General features: G+C 37.5%; 2 protein-coding genes and 2 long non-coding RNA genes across 4 annotated transcripts; 1 reads left to right on the forward strand and 3 right to left on the reverse strand.

Annotated features, from left to right (window-relative positions):
• The first annotated feature begins 119 nt into the window (after positions 1 to 119).
• On the forward strand, positions 120 to 2351 carry LOC109006681. The gene is made up of 4 exons (XR_004798525.1): positions 120 to 196; positions 301 to 362; positions 1773 to 1944; positions 2042 to 2351. It is a non-coding gene; the product is annotated as an uncharacterized LOC109006681 (long non-coding RNA).
• Positions 2352 to 2869: 518 nt separating this feature from the next.
• LOC118344847 lies at positions 2870 to 4439 on the reverse strand. Its single transcript, XR_004798541.1, has 3 exons — positions 4072 to 4439; positions 3333 to 3397; positions 2870 to 3173 (listed from the first exon to the last, which is right to left on the reverse strand). It is a non-coding gene; the product is annotated as an uncharacterized LOC118344847 (long non-coding RNA).
• Positions 4440 to 4534: 95 nt separating this feature from the next.
• On the reverse strand, positions 4535 to 7601 carry LOC109006493 (protein FAR1-RELATED SEQUENCE 6-like). The gene is made up of 6 exons (XM_018985780.2): positions 7472 to 7601; positions 7225 to 7378; positions 5045 to 7146; positions 4837 to 4962; positions 4680 to 4754; positions 4535 to 4561 (listed from the first exon to the last, which is right to left on the reverse strand). Exons 1-5 carry the CDS (start codon positions 7571 to 7573, stop codon positions 4725 to 4727), a joined length of 2514 nt encoding a protein of 837 aa, XP_018841325.2. The 5' UTR covers positions 7574 to 7601; the 3' UTR covers positions 4535 to 4561; positions 4680 to 4724.
• Positions 7602 to 9980: 2379 nt separating this feature from the next.
• LOC109006679 (pentatricopeptide repeat-containing protein At4g38150-like) lies at positions 9981 to 13114 on the reverse strand. Its single transcript, XM_018986043.2, has 2 exons — positions 12005 to 13114; positions 9981 to 10524 (listed from the first exon to the last, which is right to left on the reverse strand). Exon 1 carries the CDS (start codon positions 13021 to 13023, stop codon positions 12022 to 12024), a length of 1002 nt encoding a protein of 333 aa, XP_018841588.1. The 5' UTR covers positions 13024 to 13114; the 3' UTR covers positions 9981 to 10524; positions 12005 to 12021.
• Positions 13115 to 13174: the final 60 nt, after the last annotated feature.

Below are 13174 nucleotides of genomic sequence, written 5' to 3' on the forward strand. Positions count from 1 at the left end.
CCCTTTCGTCTTTCAACTTCCCCCGGTGCCCTTTCGTCTTCAACATTCGCCCTTTCGTCTTCAACTTTCTTCTTCAACTTTCCCCCCCTTTCGTCTTCAACTTTATTCTTCAACTTCCCCGAGACTCCTCTGCCCTAAGGGAGGCCCTGCACTGCGATTTTGAAGACCGTTCAAACGAAGGCCGAGCTCCTCGCAGGTTATATCTTCTTCTTCTTCTTCTTCTCCTCCTCCTCCTCTAAGATTTTTTCTTATTCTCTAAGGTTTCTTCTTCTTCTCTCTCTCTGTGTTCGATTCACTCAGATTCAAGCCCTCAATCCACCAACGCGAAGCCCAGAGCTGCGAGAGGGGTGAAGCTTTTTCATGTATGACGTTTTTTTCCTCTCTGATTCTAGGGTTTAGTCATACATTTAATTTTTTTCACTGTGTTTACAACATCTTTTTTCCTCTAGGGTTTAGTTATATGAGCTGTAAATTAATGGTGTTGTTTCTGGATGATGCATAGCTAGTGTTAGGTAGAGACGAACCAGTAGATTTATCATTTATATACATAATGCGCTGACTATATGTTACATATATAGCCTCTCATGCCTCTCATGCCTTCGGTGAGAAAGAACAATTATATGTTCCTGGTTTTGCTTTGACATTGAAAGCAAGTTAGTAAGGCTTTTTTGGTCTTTGAGAGGGTTAGGTGAGGCTCCCTTCGCATTACAGTTCATATTTCTCATTCATATCTTGGGAGAGACAATGATGATCATTGCACCTTTCTAACTTTTCTTCTTTTATCTCCATGTATAAGTGAAAGCATTATCAGTATAAAATTGAATTTCTTAAATTTGGTCAATGGTCCTCCAAACTTTAGAAAAAAAATAAAAAACCCCCAACTGCTAAAGATCAGCCATCTTACCAAAAAATACCATTTAATTTATGTATGTATGATATATGTAAATCCCAGTTCATTTTTGCAGCCTGTCCCTCCCCTTTTCCTTGGAGCCAAACTCGCTCATCCAATATAACTTACCCTTATTATTTTTTCCTCTTTAGTAAAAAAAATGTCAAGGCATAATCTACTTGACATTTTCCAGAGATGAGAGCTTTGCAAGGGTTAGGACTAGCTTTGGCGTTGCATAATCAAGGCATAATATATGTGTGTGTATATATATATATATATATATATATATATATATGTGTGTGTATTTGCAAGCATAGGGAAACAACCTAGAAATGATTTGCTGTTGAGTAAAACTCTTATTCTTAAACTTTGCTTGTCTTGTGATTGTTCTTTGCCTGAAACTTTCTTTTTTTCTCCATTACGCAAAATTAATTTTCACTTGTGGTTGGAGGCTTACATCACTACTTGTTCTTCTCTACTTGTACTTGTATATAGAACCATACAAATAAATAATAATAAACGGCCAATCATGTTGCAATTAACTGGACTAATGAAGCTGAAAACTGACCCCTGCAACTTGAATATCCAAATCTGTATTCTTTTTGGCATCTTTATCCATTTGGGAACACTAATGTATACTTAGATATACATTTACCATGACTAACTACATCAGTAATTATTTTTACTTTATAAGTATTGTATCCTTGAATGGAAGTGTGTGGTTATTGTCATAAACATGATAATGAGCTGCTAGTGTTGGGTTACTTGAAATCAAGTTATGTTTAAATTTGATGATGGATGGTCTTAGTTAATCAGACATTCACTAGGCAATATTACTATGTATTCAATTTTGTTCATATGAGATAGACTCTTGTGTTTGTAGTTGTCTTTCCTTTGACAGAATCACCATGGCATCTTCTCAATCATCATCTTTAGATAATGATTTTGTCATGGAGTCACCAACTTGTTGGTGTGGTTTGAAAACGCCACTAAAGACGTCCTACACTAAGAAAAATCCTGGAAGGAGATTTTTTGCCTGTCCCAAATATAATACGGTAAAGTAACTTAATATTTCTCATATTAAACTAATTGATTTGCTGTTGTGGATTGTACTTTGTGTCATATTAATTTGGGAGTTCGTATTGTGTGCAGGGAGATGCGAGGTGTGAATTCTTCGTATGGGCGGATATTTTTGAGTTGTTAGTGGAGAACATGTTATTAAAACATAACTCACGGCGTAATACATGGGATGATGTATTACGCCGCGAGTATGCCGTTCGGAAAAGGGAAGAAAAAGTGAGAGAGATAGCGAAGAATCTGAAAAAGGAAAAGTGAAAGTTATTGTGTTTGTACTGGATTATCACCTTTGTAATATTGTTTACTTGGTTTGGATAAATGTAATGTAAGAAGCACGTTGTGTAAAATTATGTAATTTTTGAATAGAAACAGCTTCTCCTTTAAAGGTTGAAAGTGCATGAATGGTTTGGGGACTGCTTAGGGACAGTCTCCTTCGACCACTAGTATAGGGCTTAAAATGCCCCCAAAATTTCTGTAATTGGGAACTGGATTGACTTTGAACCAGAATACACTTTCTTATTTTGCATGACAAGAAACAAAATTCGATGTCCTTTGTTTTTATTTCATTTAGCTGTGTGATTTCTCTCAACATTATACAGAATACACTTTCTTATTTCATTTCATTTAGCTGTCCTTAGAAATGAAGAGCCTGCGTTTCTTGTACATGTTATTCTTTCTATTCCTCTGGAAATGAATTCAAGTCGTATGAAGTTAATTGATTTAACATCTTGCCCAAACGGTTGTATGTGTATCATTCCTCCTACGTTACTTGATCTATTAATTGAGAGAGTGGCAACGTGTCATGCATGGCTTCCTTTCTTTTTCCCTTCTATGTACACCATTCATGACTTCCTTACATTCTCACTTAGGCGGCAACCCAATGCACTGATATATAAACCAGAACATAAATAGACAAATATGATCTATTAATTGAGAGAGTGGCAACGTGTCATGCATGGCTTCCTTACTTTTTCCCTTCTATGTACACCATTCATGACTTCCTTACATTCTCACTTAGGCGGCAACCCAACCAATGCACTGATATATAAACCAGAACATAAATAGACAAATATGATCTATTAATTGAGAGAGTGGCAACGTGTCATGCATGGCTTCCTTACTTTTTCCCTTCTATGTACACCATTCATGGCTTCCTTACATTCTCACTTAGCTCAACTCTCATTATCCTCTTCAGTGGGATTAATACCTGGGCAAAAAAAAAAAAGTGCAACAGATTTCTGAAGGGTTAATGAATAAATACAGCAAAACTTGTTAATAATCATTTTGAGGGAGAGAGTGCAAAACTTGTTAATAAGCATTTTAAGGGAGAGGGAGAGAGATTGTGTGTGTGAATATTTATGAATACCTTATAGTGAAATTTGTTCCTCAACTTCCATCTCACAATTTCAGTGAACTTGTTCACCAATGTTGCTGCAGTCCCTCAACATAAAAATTAAATAAATCAGTCAATGTTGTTTTTACATAAGTGGCACATGTAGTAACATGTCCCTCAACATAAGTAGTTTATTTTCTAACAATGCAACTTCACACTAAAAGAATAAATATGATTACTACTATTATGCTAGGGGCTTACATAAGGTATCACAAAATAAGATAGAAATAGGGATATTCAGCAAAGGAGATGTAAGCCATTTCCTAAGATAAATAAGAACATATATGCTGCTCTTAAAAACTACAAAAAAAAGGTTCTAACTAAATAAGTAGCCCACAATAATGATAGAAATTACAAAAGCTAGCTAAATTAACATTGCCCAGCTAGTTAAAATGGTAGTTGGATAGACTTTGCTGGAAACGATTCAATATACTTATATTATATATATATATATATATATATATGTATCTTTTTCCCATTCTCTTACCCGCAAAGTATACTTATCAATCTCAGTTTTTCCAGTTAGCAAAGTATACTTAGCAGTACTGCATGATATAAAAACCAAGGAAGTTATAAAAAACAGCCATTGCTGCCTTCCACCAGCGAAAAACTGATTATTACAACGCAAAAGAAGCCATTGCTGCATTTGATGTAAAAAACAATGGAAAAAACACAATTGAAGGATGTAAACCTTAAAAGAGAGATCACTAACCAGTGGAAGCCTTAGGTAATTCAATCTGATATTTTCCTCAGTTGCATCATCATCAACCTCCAAAACTTTGTAGTAGTCCTCCAAAACTTGTTGGCTCATGGTACCAAAACACCTTCGATCTCCAAGAGGTACAAAAAATTACCCGTTGCATCTCCCAAAAAAAACCTTACCCTCTAGCATACACCCATGGATACCAAAACTACACTAGGAGGATATAAAGCCACAAAACTACCACCCAACCCTCTAAAAGACACAAAAACAGCAACTCAATCACGGCGGCAGATCTGAGAAATACAATCATACAATGTTAGAGGATATAAAGACAAATCAATGAGAAATACAAGTATCTAAAAATAACACTTTAGAGAAAAATCAACAGAGCCAATCATGCAAAATAATACTAAACATGGAAAAAAAATGCGAGATAATTAGAATGAGCTACGGCCCCCAGAGACAAGTTACTCCTCGAACTCCCAAATTCCAGCTTCTCCTTTAAAAAACAGAAAGATTGCAACATTTTCAAATAGAAAGATTGCATCATTTTCAAATAGAAAGATTGCATCATTTTCAAAAGGGACATGATATTTTCCTCTTTAACTACAACATACCCTCTCCAAGAGCTTCAAAAAATGTGGCTTCTCATCACCATGGGATTACAAGTGTGCATCAAGATGGTGACACATCTGTAATAAAACAATCGTAGGGTTACAAGTGTGCATCATGATGTCATATATGGTTGTCAGTTATTCAAAAGACACAATAAACCTGTGGAGTTGATTGTGTAAGAATGCTGTTTTGTGTCTCAACATCAACCCCATCATGAAATTGGTGTTGTTCAGATCCCGGTGTCTCACCCAATTCTGTTTCATCTACCAAGATTTTCCTGGAAGTCTGAGGTCCAAAACATAAATAGACACATATTAGATATTCATAATACTAACTAAAAACAATGCAAAATTCTTCAAGCAAATACCGGTTTCTTTCTCTTTGTTGCCAACTTTTCCACTGGTGGAACCTTTCTCTTACTTGGGGGTCTCCCTTTCCCTCGAACCACATTGGGGCTTAGTATCTTCTTACCCTTATCCAAGACGACATTTGCTTTGGCCTTCGTTTGTTCATATGCCGACTCTAGTGTTGAACCTTCACATTTAGTCTCAAATTCATCAACTACACGCAAGAAAGCATCAATTTTTTCATTATCAGAGGATATCTTGGTCGTTAATTTCGAACATCTTTTAAGCACCCGCTCATAATTCTGTGCGTCTGTTCTGTCCCGCTGGTCATCGTAACTACTTCTGACTAATGTGTATGTCCTCTTTAAGTCCTTTCTCCAACGATCCAACACATATACATCTGGCAGCACATTAATCTTTTTGAACTGGCAAACTCTAAGTGCATGCCTGCATAGAATCCCCCTCATCTGAAACAATGCACACGTGCATTTGACCTCCACCTCCTCTTCGTTATAGTAAACACAGAAATTGAGTGTTTTGATGTGGTCATCAGTACTTATTTCATCGAACACTTGGTATTTTAAAATGCACCCTTCTGTGCTTACCAACGAACAATTACAACACATTAGGCCCAGCAACTCTCTTTGTACCTCTTTGAACTTTGCATTTGTATATAACCTTTGAAACTGCTTCTCAATATTAAAATGGGACACGCAGGGAATAGTTTGGTTGTTAGAATTGAAATCAGCCATTGTCTCTAACTCCACCTTCTTTCTAAGAGCATTATCAAATTGGTCGACGAATTCCTTCAACGTGGTACCGGAATGGACATACCCATCGAAAAATGCATTCATGCTTTCCGACCTTTGTGTTGTGCTCATTCCAGCCCAGAATACACTTTTCAAGTAAGCTGGAACCCAAAAAGACCTTTCCTCATATAAGGATTGAAGCCATTTATTCTCGTGGAGATCATACTTCGCAATTACATGACCCCAGCTCTCCTCAAATTCACCGCTGGTATGTGAGTCATATAATGCAGTCTGAAGGTCAGTCTTCAATCCCGCATTGAATTGCGCATGAGATCCTAACTTCTCTGGAAGTTTGCGCATTATATGCCATAAACAATATCTGTGACGAGTTTCAGGGAATACAAGGGCAATAGCACTCTTCATTGCCCGATCTTGGTCCGTTATCATGGCTTTGGGCGCCCGACCATTCATACAATCCAACCACATTCGGAACAACCACACAAAAGTTTCAGTGTCCTCGTTTGAAAGCAATCCCGCTCCTAATAATATGGACTGACCATGATGATTAACACCAACGAATGGAGCAAAAGGCATCCCATACCTATTTGTTAAATACGTTGTATCAAATGTTACTACGTCTCCGAAATACTCATACGCCGCTCGACTCCGAGCATCAGCCCAAAATACATTCCGTAACCTTCCCTCATCATCCAAGTCCATGTTAGAAACGAACCCATCATTCCGATCTCTCATTCTTTGGAAATACTGATTAAGTGCTTCGCCACCACCTTTACCCAACCTTAAATGTCGAGCCTTGTCAATGAAATTTCGACAATCTTTCTCTTGAAACTGAAGATTCTCAAAACCCCCCGCATCAACGACAAGAGAATAAAAATTCTTGTTCATTCGTATACCGGCTCGATCATTTAGGTCGAGAATCCTTTGACTGTATTCATCTAGATGTTTGTGCGATCGCAAGAATCTTGTCTTCTTGGGGCTCACAGTTATGTGGTTGTGCACATTTTCAACAGTGGTGAAAACCCATTTATCATTCTTGCTTAATGTCGCATTTACTCGCGCTTTACAATCCGTTCTAGTTGTTGGTCGTGGCTTCGAGATATTATTGTTCGTAGGATTGTACTTTCCGCCACGGGCACAACCAACAGTCACGTACACAGCCCTCCCTTCATCATCTTTCCTAGTCCTTTGTTTCCGTACACCAAAGCCCTCTTGCTTCGCATATTGCTTATAGTAGGCTGTAAGATCTGCCATACTGTCAAATTCCATTCCAGATCTTGGTGCTTCAACTCGTACCTCATCATTCTCGACAACAGTGGTACCCTCTAAATCTTCATTTATGTCGAATACCATGTCTAAAAATGAAAACATATGGATTAGAGTCATCAAAACAAAATTACAATGATTATGTAATCAAGGCAAAACTGTACTACCGTTGGCATCAAGACAACTTTCAGCAGTCATCCGTGATGTACTTCCAAGATTTTGTTCAAATGTGCTACCGGTTGGCACAGTTGACGTCGGGGGCACTTCTTGCCTGAAGTCATCTGGATTACTCGACGGAGAGTAGGACATATAAGGTGGCATCTGCTGCAACAGGCATGTTGTTAGGGAAAATTGGATGACTCTAAAAAATTTAACATGTTAACTTCTGAAATATAAAAATTGAAATAAATATACCTCAAATAAATCAGAAAATGGGCTATAGTCTATTGGAGTACTCGGGGAATTGTAGGGCATATTTATATCAAAATGATGCATTCCATCTTCGTTTTCCCCCATCACAATAAGGCTAAGAATGTCTTCCGATAATTTCTATGTAGTATTCCAAGATGGCAAAACAATAAAAATAAATATTAAACTCTCATACATAATACAAAATCTGAAAATATAAGCACTTTATACATAAATGAAATACAAACGTACAATTATTGTTTGAACGGAAAAAATAGAAACAAATAACTCTCAGTGAGCAGATACAGATATTTCCAATTCATGGAATCCATCGAATCATGTAGCAAGTATTTAGTCAGTCTATTTTTATGTCTTTTTACTTATCAAGAACAAAAAAAAATTGAGTTAAAATATATTCTAATCTCAGTGCTCGGAATAGTTTCTAATAGTGTTTTCATGAAACTATTGCAAGACACTTATTGGACACATTTAGTTTCTTTCTTTCTTCTTTTTTTTTTTTAATTTTATTTTATTGCAAAAACAATTACTTTGACAGCATCGTATCTATGCTATAGCCATATTTTGAGACTTATTATGTAAGAAGTCAAAAGTTTGCTTTGTTCACATACTGTTTAATCGAATCGGTCTTCACTACACATGAAGTTTAAGAGATTTTGTTCTTTTGTTGACATGAAACTGTCTTCTATTTTGTCACATTTTCTTCTAATTAATTATACTCCTAAAAAAATATATGTTTCGGACAGGTCAATTCATTGGAATGATTAACTATGATCACTAATAAACAACTTTTAACGCAACCAAAATTAAATAAGCTCAAATATTAACTATTATCACTAATAAACAACTTCTAATCAAGCTTTCACACATCAGCATTTGTACAGATTAGGAGACAACACACGTGTTTCCCTCAATGTTTTCACATGTAAATACAGATTGTAATAGCTCACTACGACAAAATGAGAATAATAGCAAATATCATTTTCTGGAAATTTCTCCATGCCCTAAGCATACCCATCTCAGAAAATACAAAAATCATGATGTACATAGCATGTATGTGGTTTGAAAATGCTAATACAATATTTACCTACACAACCATTTTGTTAAGATTGATATCAAGAAAACACCAAAAATATGCAGAGCATAAAAGAAGTTCTGTATTACTCAGTATAATAGGCGGGAAAGAACTAACCTAACAGAAATATTTTAAATACCTAACTAACAGAACTAACCTAACTCTATTACTAAAAATGGAACTTACTAAAAACAGAAAATAACAGAAAATATTATCTCTAATACATTTGGCGAAACAGAGAACTCTTACACGTAGTTGGTTTGGTCCGTTCGATCAGCTCACGGGGAGCGGCAGCTCTGGGCAGACGTACGAGCGTCTCGAGGTGGCGCTGGGAAGAGGAAGTCGTTGCGAGGTGGCGCTGGCAAGAGGAAGCCGACGGACGCAGGTTCGTGGCGAGGAAGGGGGTTTCGCGGGATTCAACTATTCTTTGCTCCGTTCAAACGACCTCGAGGGACATTGGAGGCACTGGGCACACGGAGGAGCGCCGCTCGGTGGCACTGATGAGAGAGAAGGCGTCGCCGGGAGGTGGTGGGTTCCGGAAGGAGACTTGGGTCGCGATGGAGCAGGGGTTTCGCGGCATTCGACTGGGCAGAAACGAATTTTCAAATACCAAATCAATCAAAACGCATGTTTTGATTTTTTTTTTAAAAAAAAAAAAATATAAATCCACGTACTGAGTGCACTGAGTGCACCGCTACAGTGGACTCCATATAGTAGTACTCATAATGAATTTATGTATACGTACGTGTATGTATGTATGTATACGTATGTGTATGTATGTATGTATACATAAATTATATATATAGAAAATGTAAATTGAATCGAGATAAAAGTGATCGATTAAATTTTAATTTTAATTTTTTTATTTAATAATTAAAAAAATGAATATTAGTGAATTAATATTTTTTATTTTTTAAAAATATTTAAAATTGTGTAAAAAATAATTAAAAATAAAAAATAAAAACGTACATTTGTACTCTTGGTACACTTATTTCTATTAAATATCGGTCTCAGTAGCACTGTCCTATATATATTAGTTGAAAGCTTGAACTAATCATTCAAATAAATAAGACTTATTTGTGATATGAATTAACAGATTTTCCTACAAAATGGGTTGGAAGAATTTTCTCCAATTTATCTATAAGTATTTATTGAGCATATAACGTATAAATACTTTTCTAAAAATTTTAAGTTAAAAAAATTATAATGTTCTTTCAATAAAAAAAACGAATGCTTGAGAGACGTGATTTTTTAAAACGAATTCAAGGAATTTCCTTCCTTCCAACTTAGTTTGGAGGAAAACTTTATTTTTATAAAAATAAATATGCTTGAAAATAAAAATAAAATAAAAAATTATATAATATGCTTGAAAATATACCTATAATAATAATAATAATAATAGTAATCTATATTTATGTCTCATATTAGAGTTTTTTATACAAAGTTGGAATGGAGATTCTTCTAAAAAAAAAAAACATAAACCTAATTTGATTGGTGAGATCTGTGATCGCCGAGCAAGGGCAATAGTAAGTAGCTATGCATTGCCTACATCCACTTTGCACATGCATTCATTCCTGTCTTGTTTACTTTTGGCTTTTGCCAACAGCAAAGTATGCATTGGAAACGCTGGAGCACCACATGCTCAATACAACATATACTCATGAGGCATCAATTACAATATAGATAAAGCAAATGTAATGAGGCAGTTCCTTCTTGCCTGGATCCGACTACCATCAACTTGGCAGCGAAAATAAAAATTAAGGCAGACCGAATCACAGAGATCTTCTAGGCCTTTGAGAATTATCTTTGGTGAAGTTTGATCAGCATTTAAACTATCTGTACGTTCATATCGTTTTCTTCACTTGGCTAGCTTGAATGAAACAATTCCTGACCCCTTGATGCGCACAAGAAGCGGACTCTTAGATGACCAAAGCGTTCGGCGATGGCAATTTAAGATGTCCATGTCCTACAAGGTCAAAGCACCTTATTTTAGAAACGGTGGAAACTTAGAGACCCTATTTGCAATCCAAAAGAAGAAAAAGGAAAGATATAAGATCAACCCTTGATGAAAGTTTTCTCTAGGGTTGGTGAAAGCACAAGGCGCACTTATATGCAAGCGCTGCCTAGAGCTTAGGCACAAAGCACAAGCATGCAGGCCTGATTGAAGTGAAACACATACGACAGTCAAGTGATCAACTAGTGAGGTTAATGCGCGCTTTTGTAAATGCACTTCACTTTTGGTAAGCAGAGTGCTTCGGCCTTGGTGCTTTGCACATCAGTGTGCTTTCACCAACACTAGTTTCATCTCCACTGATAATTCTGGAACTAACTTACACATGTAACAACTGTAAATTGAAAGAAAGTGAACTAAATTATGCACTCATAATTCTCCGCTTCCTCTACCTCCTAATCTTCCTCCAAAGCACCATTGCTACTACTGGGACCATTCTGGAACTAAATTACACATGTAACAACTGTAAATTGAAAGAAAGTGAACTAAATTATGCACTCATAATTCTCCGCCTCCTCTACCTCCTAATCTTCCTCCAAAGCACCATTGCTACTACTGGGACCACTGCTGCCTCCCTACTCTGAAAATTCGTATATACTATTACCACCACCAGACAGACAAATACTCACCACTGCCGCATCCTCCCCTACCACCCACCCATGAAAATTCACTTAAGAATGGATGGTAACTTCTTGCAACATAAATTTAAGCATCATTTTCCTTCTATATGTTGAATAGAAAGTATTAGTTGAGAAATTACTAACGTCACCGAGGATGAGCATGGAAAGCTTGACCAAGTACACAGGGTGCAAGTCCAACAGATATAGAAATAGAGATGGGGGGAATAGTGAAACATTAGACAAAGTGGAGAAGCAGAAGTATTCGCTGACCATAGGCTCCTTTTTTTTTTTTTTTGATAAGTAAAAATATTATATATATAAATCAATAGGAGTAACTAGGTACACTGGACGTATACAAGAAAACACCTAGCCCATACAAAAGAGCCCCTAATGACCCAAAAATCCCATGAAACCTACCCAAAATACACCAAGCCCGAATTGGACACACCTCCCCAACCCCTTGTTTCCATAAAACTAATTCGCTGACCATAGGCTCCTGCCTCCATATTGTTCAAAATGAAGTTAGCATGGAGATATTTAGAAAATAATTTTAGTTGTTGTCTACTGCTAGTACTAGGTTGCAGAAAGAAAACCAGTCTGTCTGTTTAACAAAATACGCTACCCAGGGCCAGGGGGATTAAAAATTCCATTAACCACATAAAGTATAAGAAATTATAACCACAAGTAACACAGCAATTACACTAATGACTCTGAATGACTGAATGTGATTCACATGCTATCTGGCATGTGAGGATAGATAAAAGAAAAGCAAGGAAATATATTCATGGCAGGCGAGGATAGAAAGAAAGCCTTACAATATTTATCAGAAACCTCAAAAACGAAATGATGCCTCTCGGCTTTCGTTCCCGAAGATAGCTTCCCAAACAGATGGATGTGTTGCCTTTTTCTCCATATATTCTTTAATAGCTTTCTTGTTGACGAAAAATCCCTTTTGCGTTAAGGTTGCAATTACGGTCCTAGCTTCTTCAACACCCTTATTCAAACACAACCTAGTGACCAAGCCCAGAAAGGTGGTGACATTTGGAGAATGACCAGCTTCCAACATCTCGATGCAAAAGGCAGCAGCATCGTCCAACTCGTCGCACTGATACAGACCCTGTATCAAGACAGAGTAAGAGAAGGCATTAGGAGAAATGCCATTGTTTTGCATTTTCCTGAAAATCCTTTTGGCATCCTCAAATTTGTGGGCCTTGCAGAAGCCATCGACAACAGCAGTGTAAACAACAACTTCGGGAATGGTACCCTTCTCGCGCATTAAACCGAAGAGCTTCATGGCTTCTTGAACCAGGCCGTCTTTGCAAAGCCCATCGAGCATGGCCACGGAATTGGGGATGAGACCCGTCTCCTTGAGTTTCTTGAAGATCTCATCCGCATCTTGGGGCGGAGGCGGCGTTGGTGTATCCGCCTTTCCTTCCTCTTGTTGTTGTTGTTGTTGTTGGAGCCGGTTGGGGAACTTCTCCCCCTTGTCGAAACCACCACCAGCACCAAGTTTGAATTTCTCCAGGAATTCAAAGCTGTCTTTGTCACTATCGGCAGATGGTCTTCTGTTGCGAAAATGAATGTCGGACTTTGAGTTTCCTTGGCCTCTCAAAGGCCGATTCGGAATGGGCTCCGGAGGAAAATCTGTGAGTTTTTCGCCACTTCCACTTCCACTTCCACCTCCATCTCCACCTCCCGGTCTCACGGATCGTCCTCTGATACCGCCGTCGTCCTCGAGGGAGCTAGAACTCAAACAGCGGCGTAATTCCACCCAACGGGAAAGGGGCTTCGAAATAAGCTTAGAAATCCGACCCTGAATTTGCAGCGATGCCATGTATAAGAATGAATCGAGAGGACGACGAAGCTAGGGTTTAGGGTTTTTGTTTTGTTTTCTCCCTTTGTTGTGCGCAACCCTAGTCTAAACCCGGAATTGGAGGTCAAATGAGTCATTTTAAGTTCAACGAAGAGGGCAATTACGGTAAAAC

Source organism: Juglans regia, chromosome 16 (assembly GCF_001411555.2).
Source record: "Juglans regia cultivar Chandler chromosome 16, Walnut 2.0, whole genome shotgun sequence".
Taxonomy (NCBI): domain Eukaryota; kingdom Viridiplantae; phylum Streptophyta; class Magnoliopsida; order Fagales; family Juglandaceae; genus Juglans; species Juglans regia.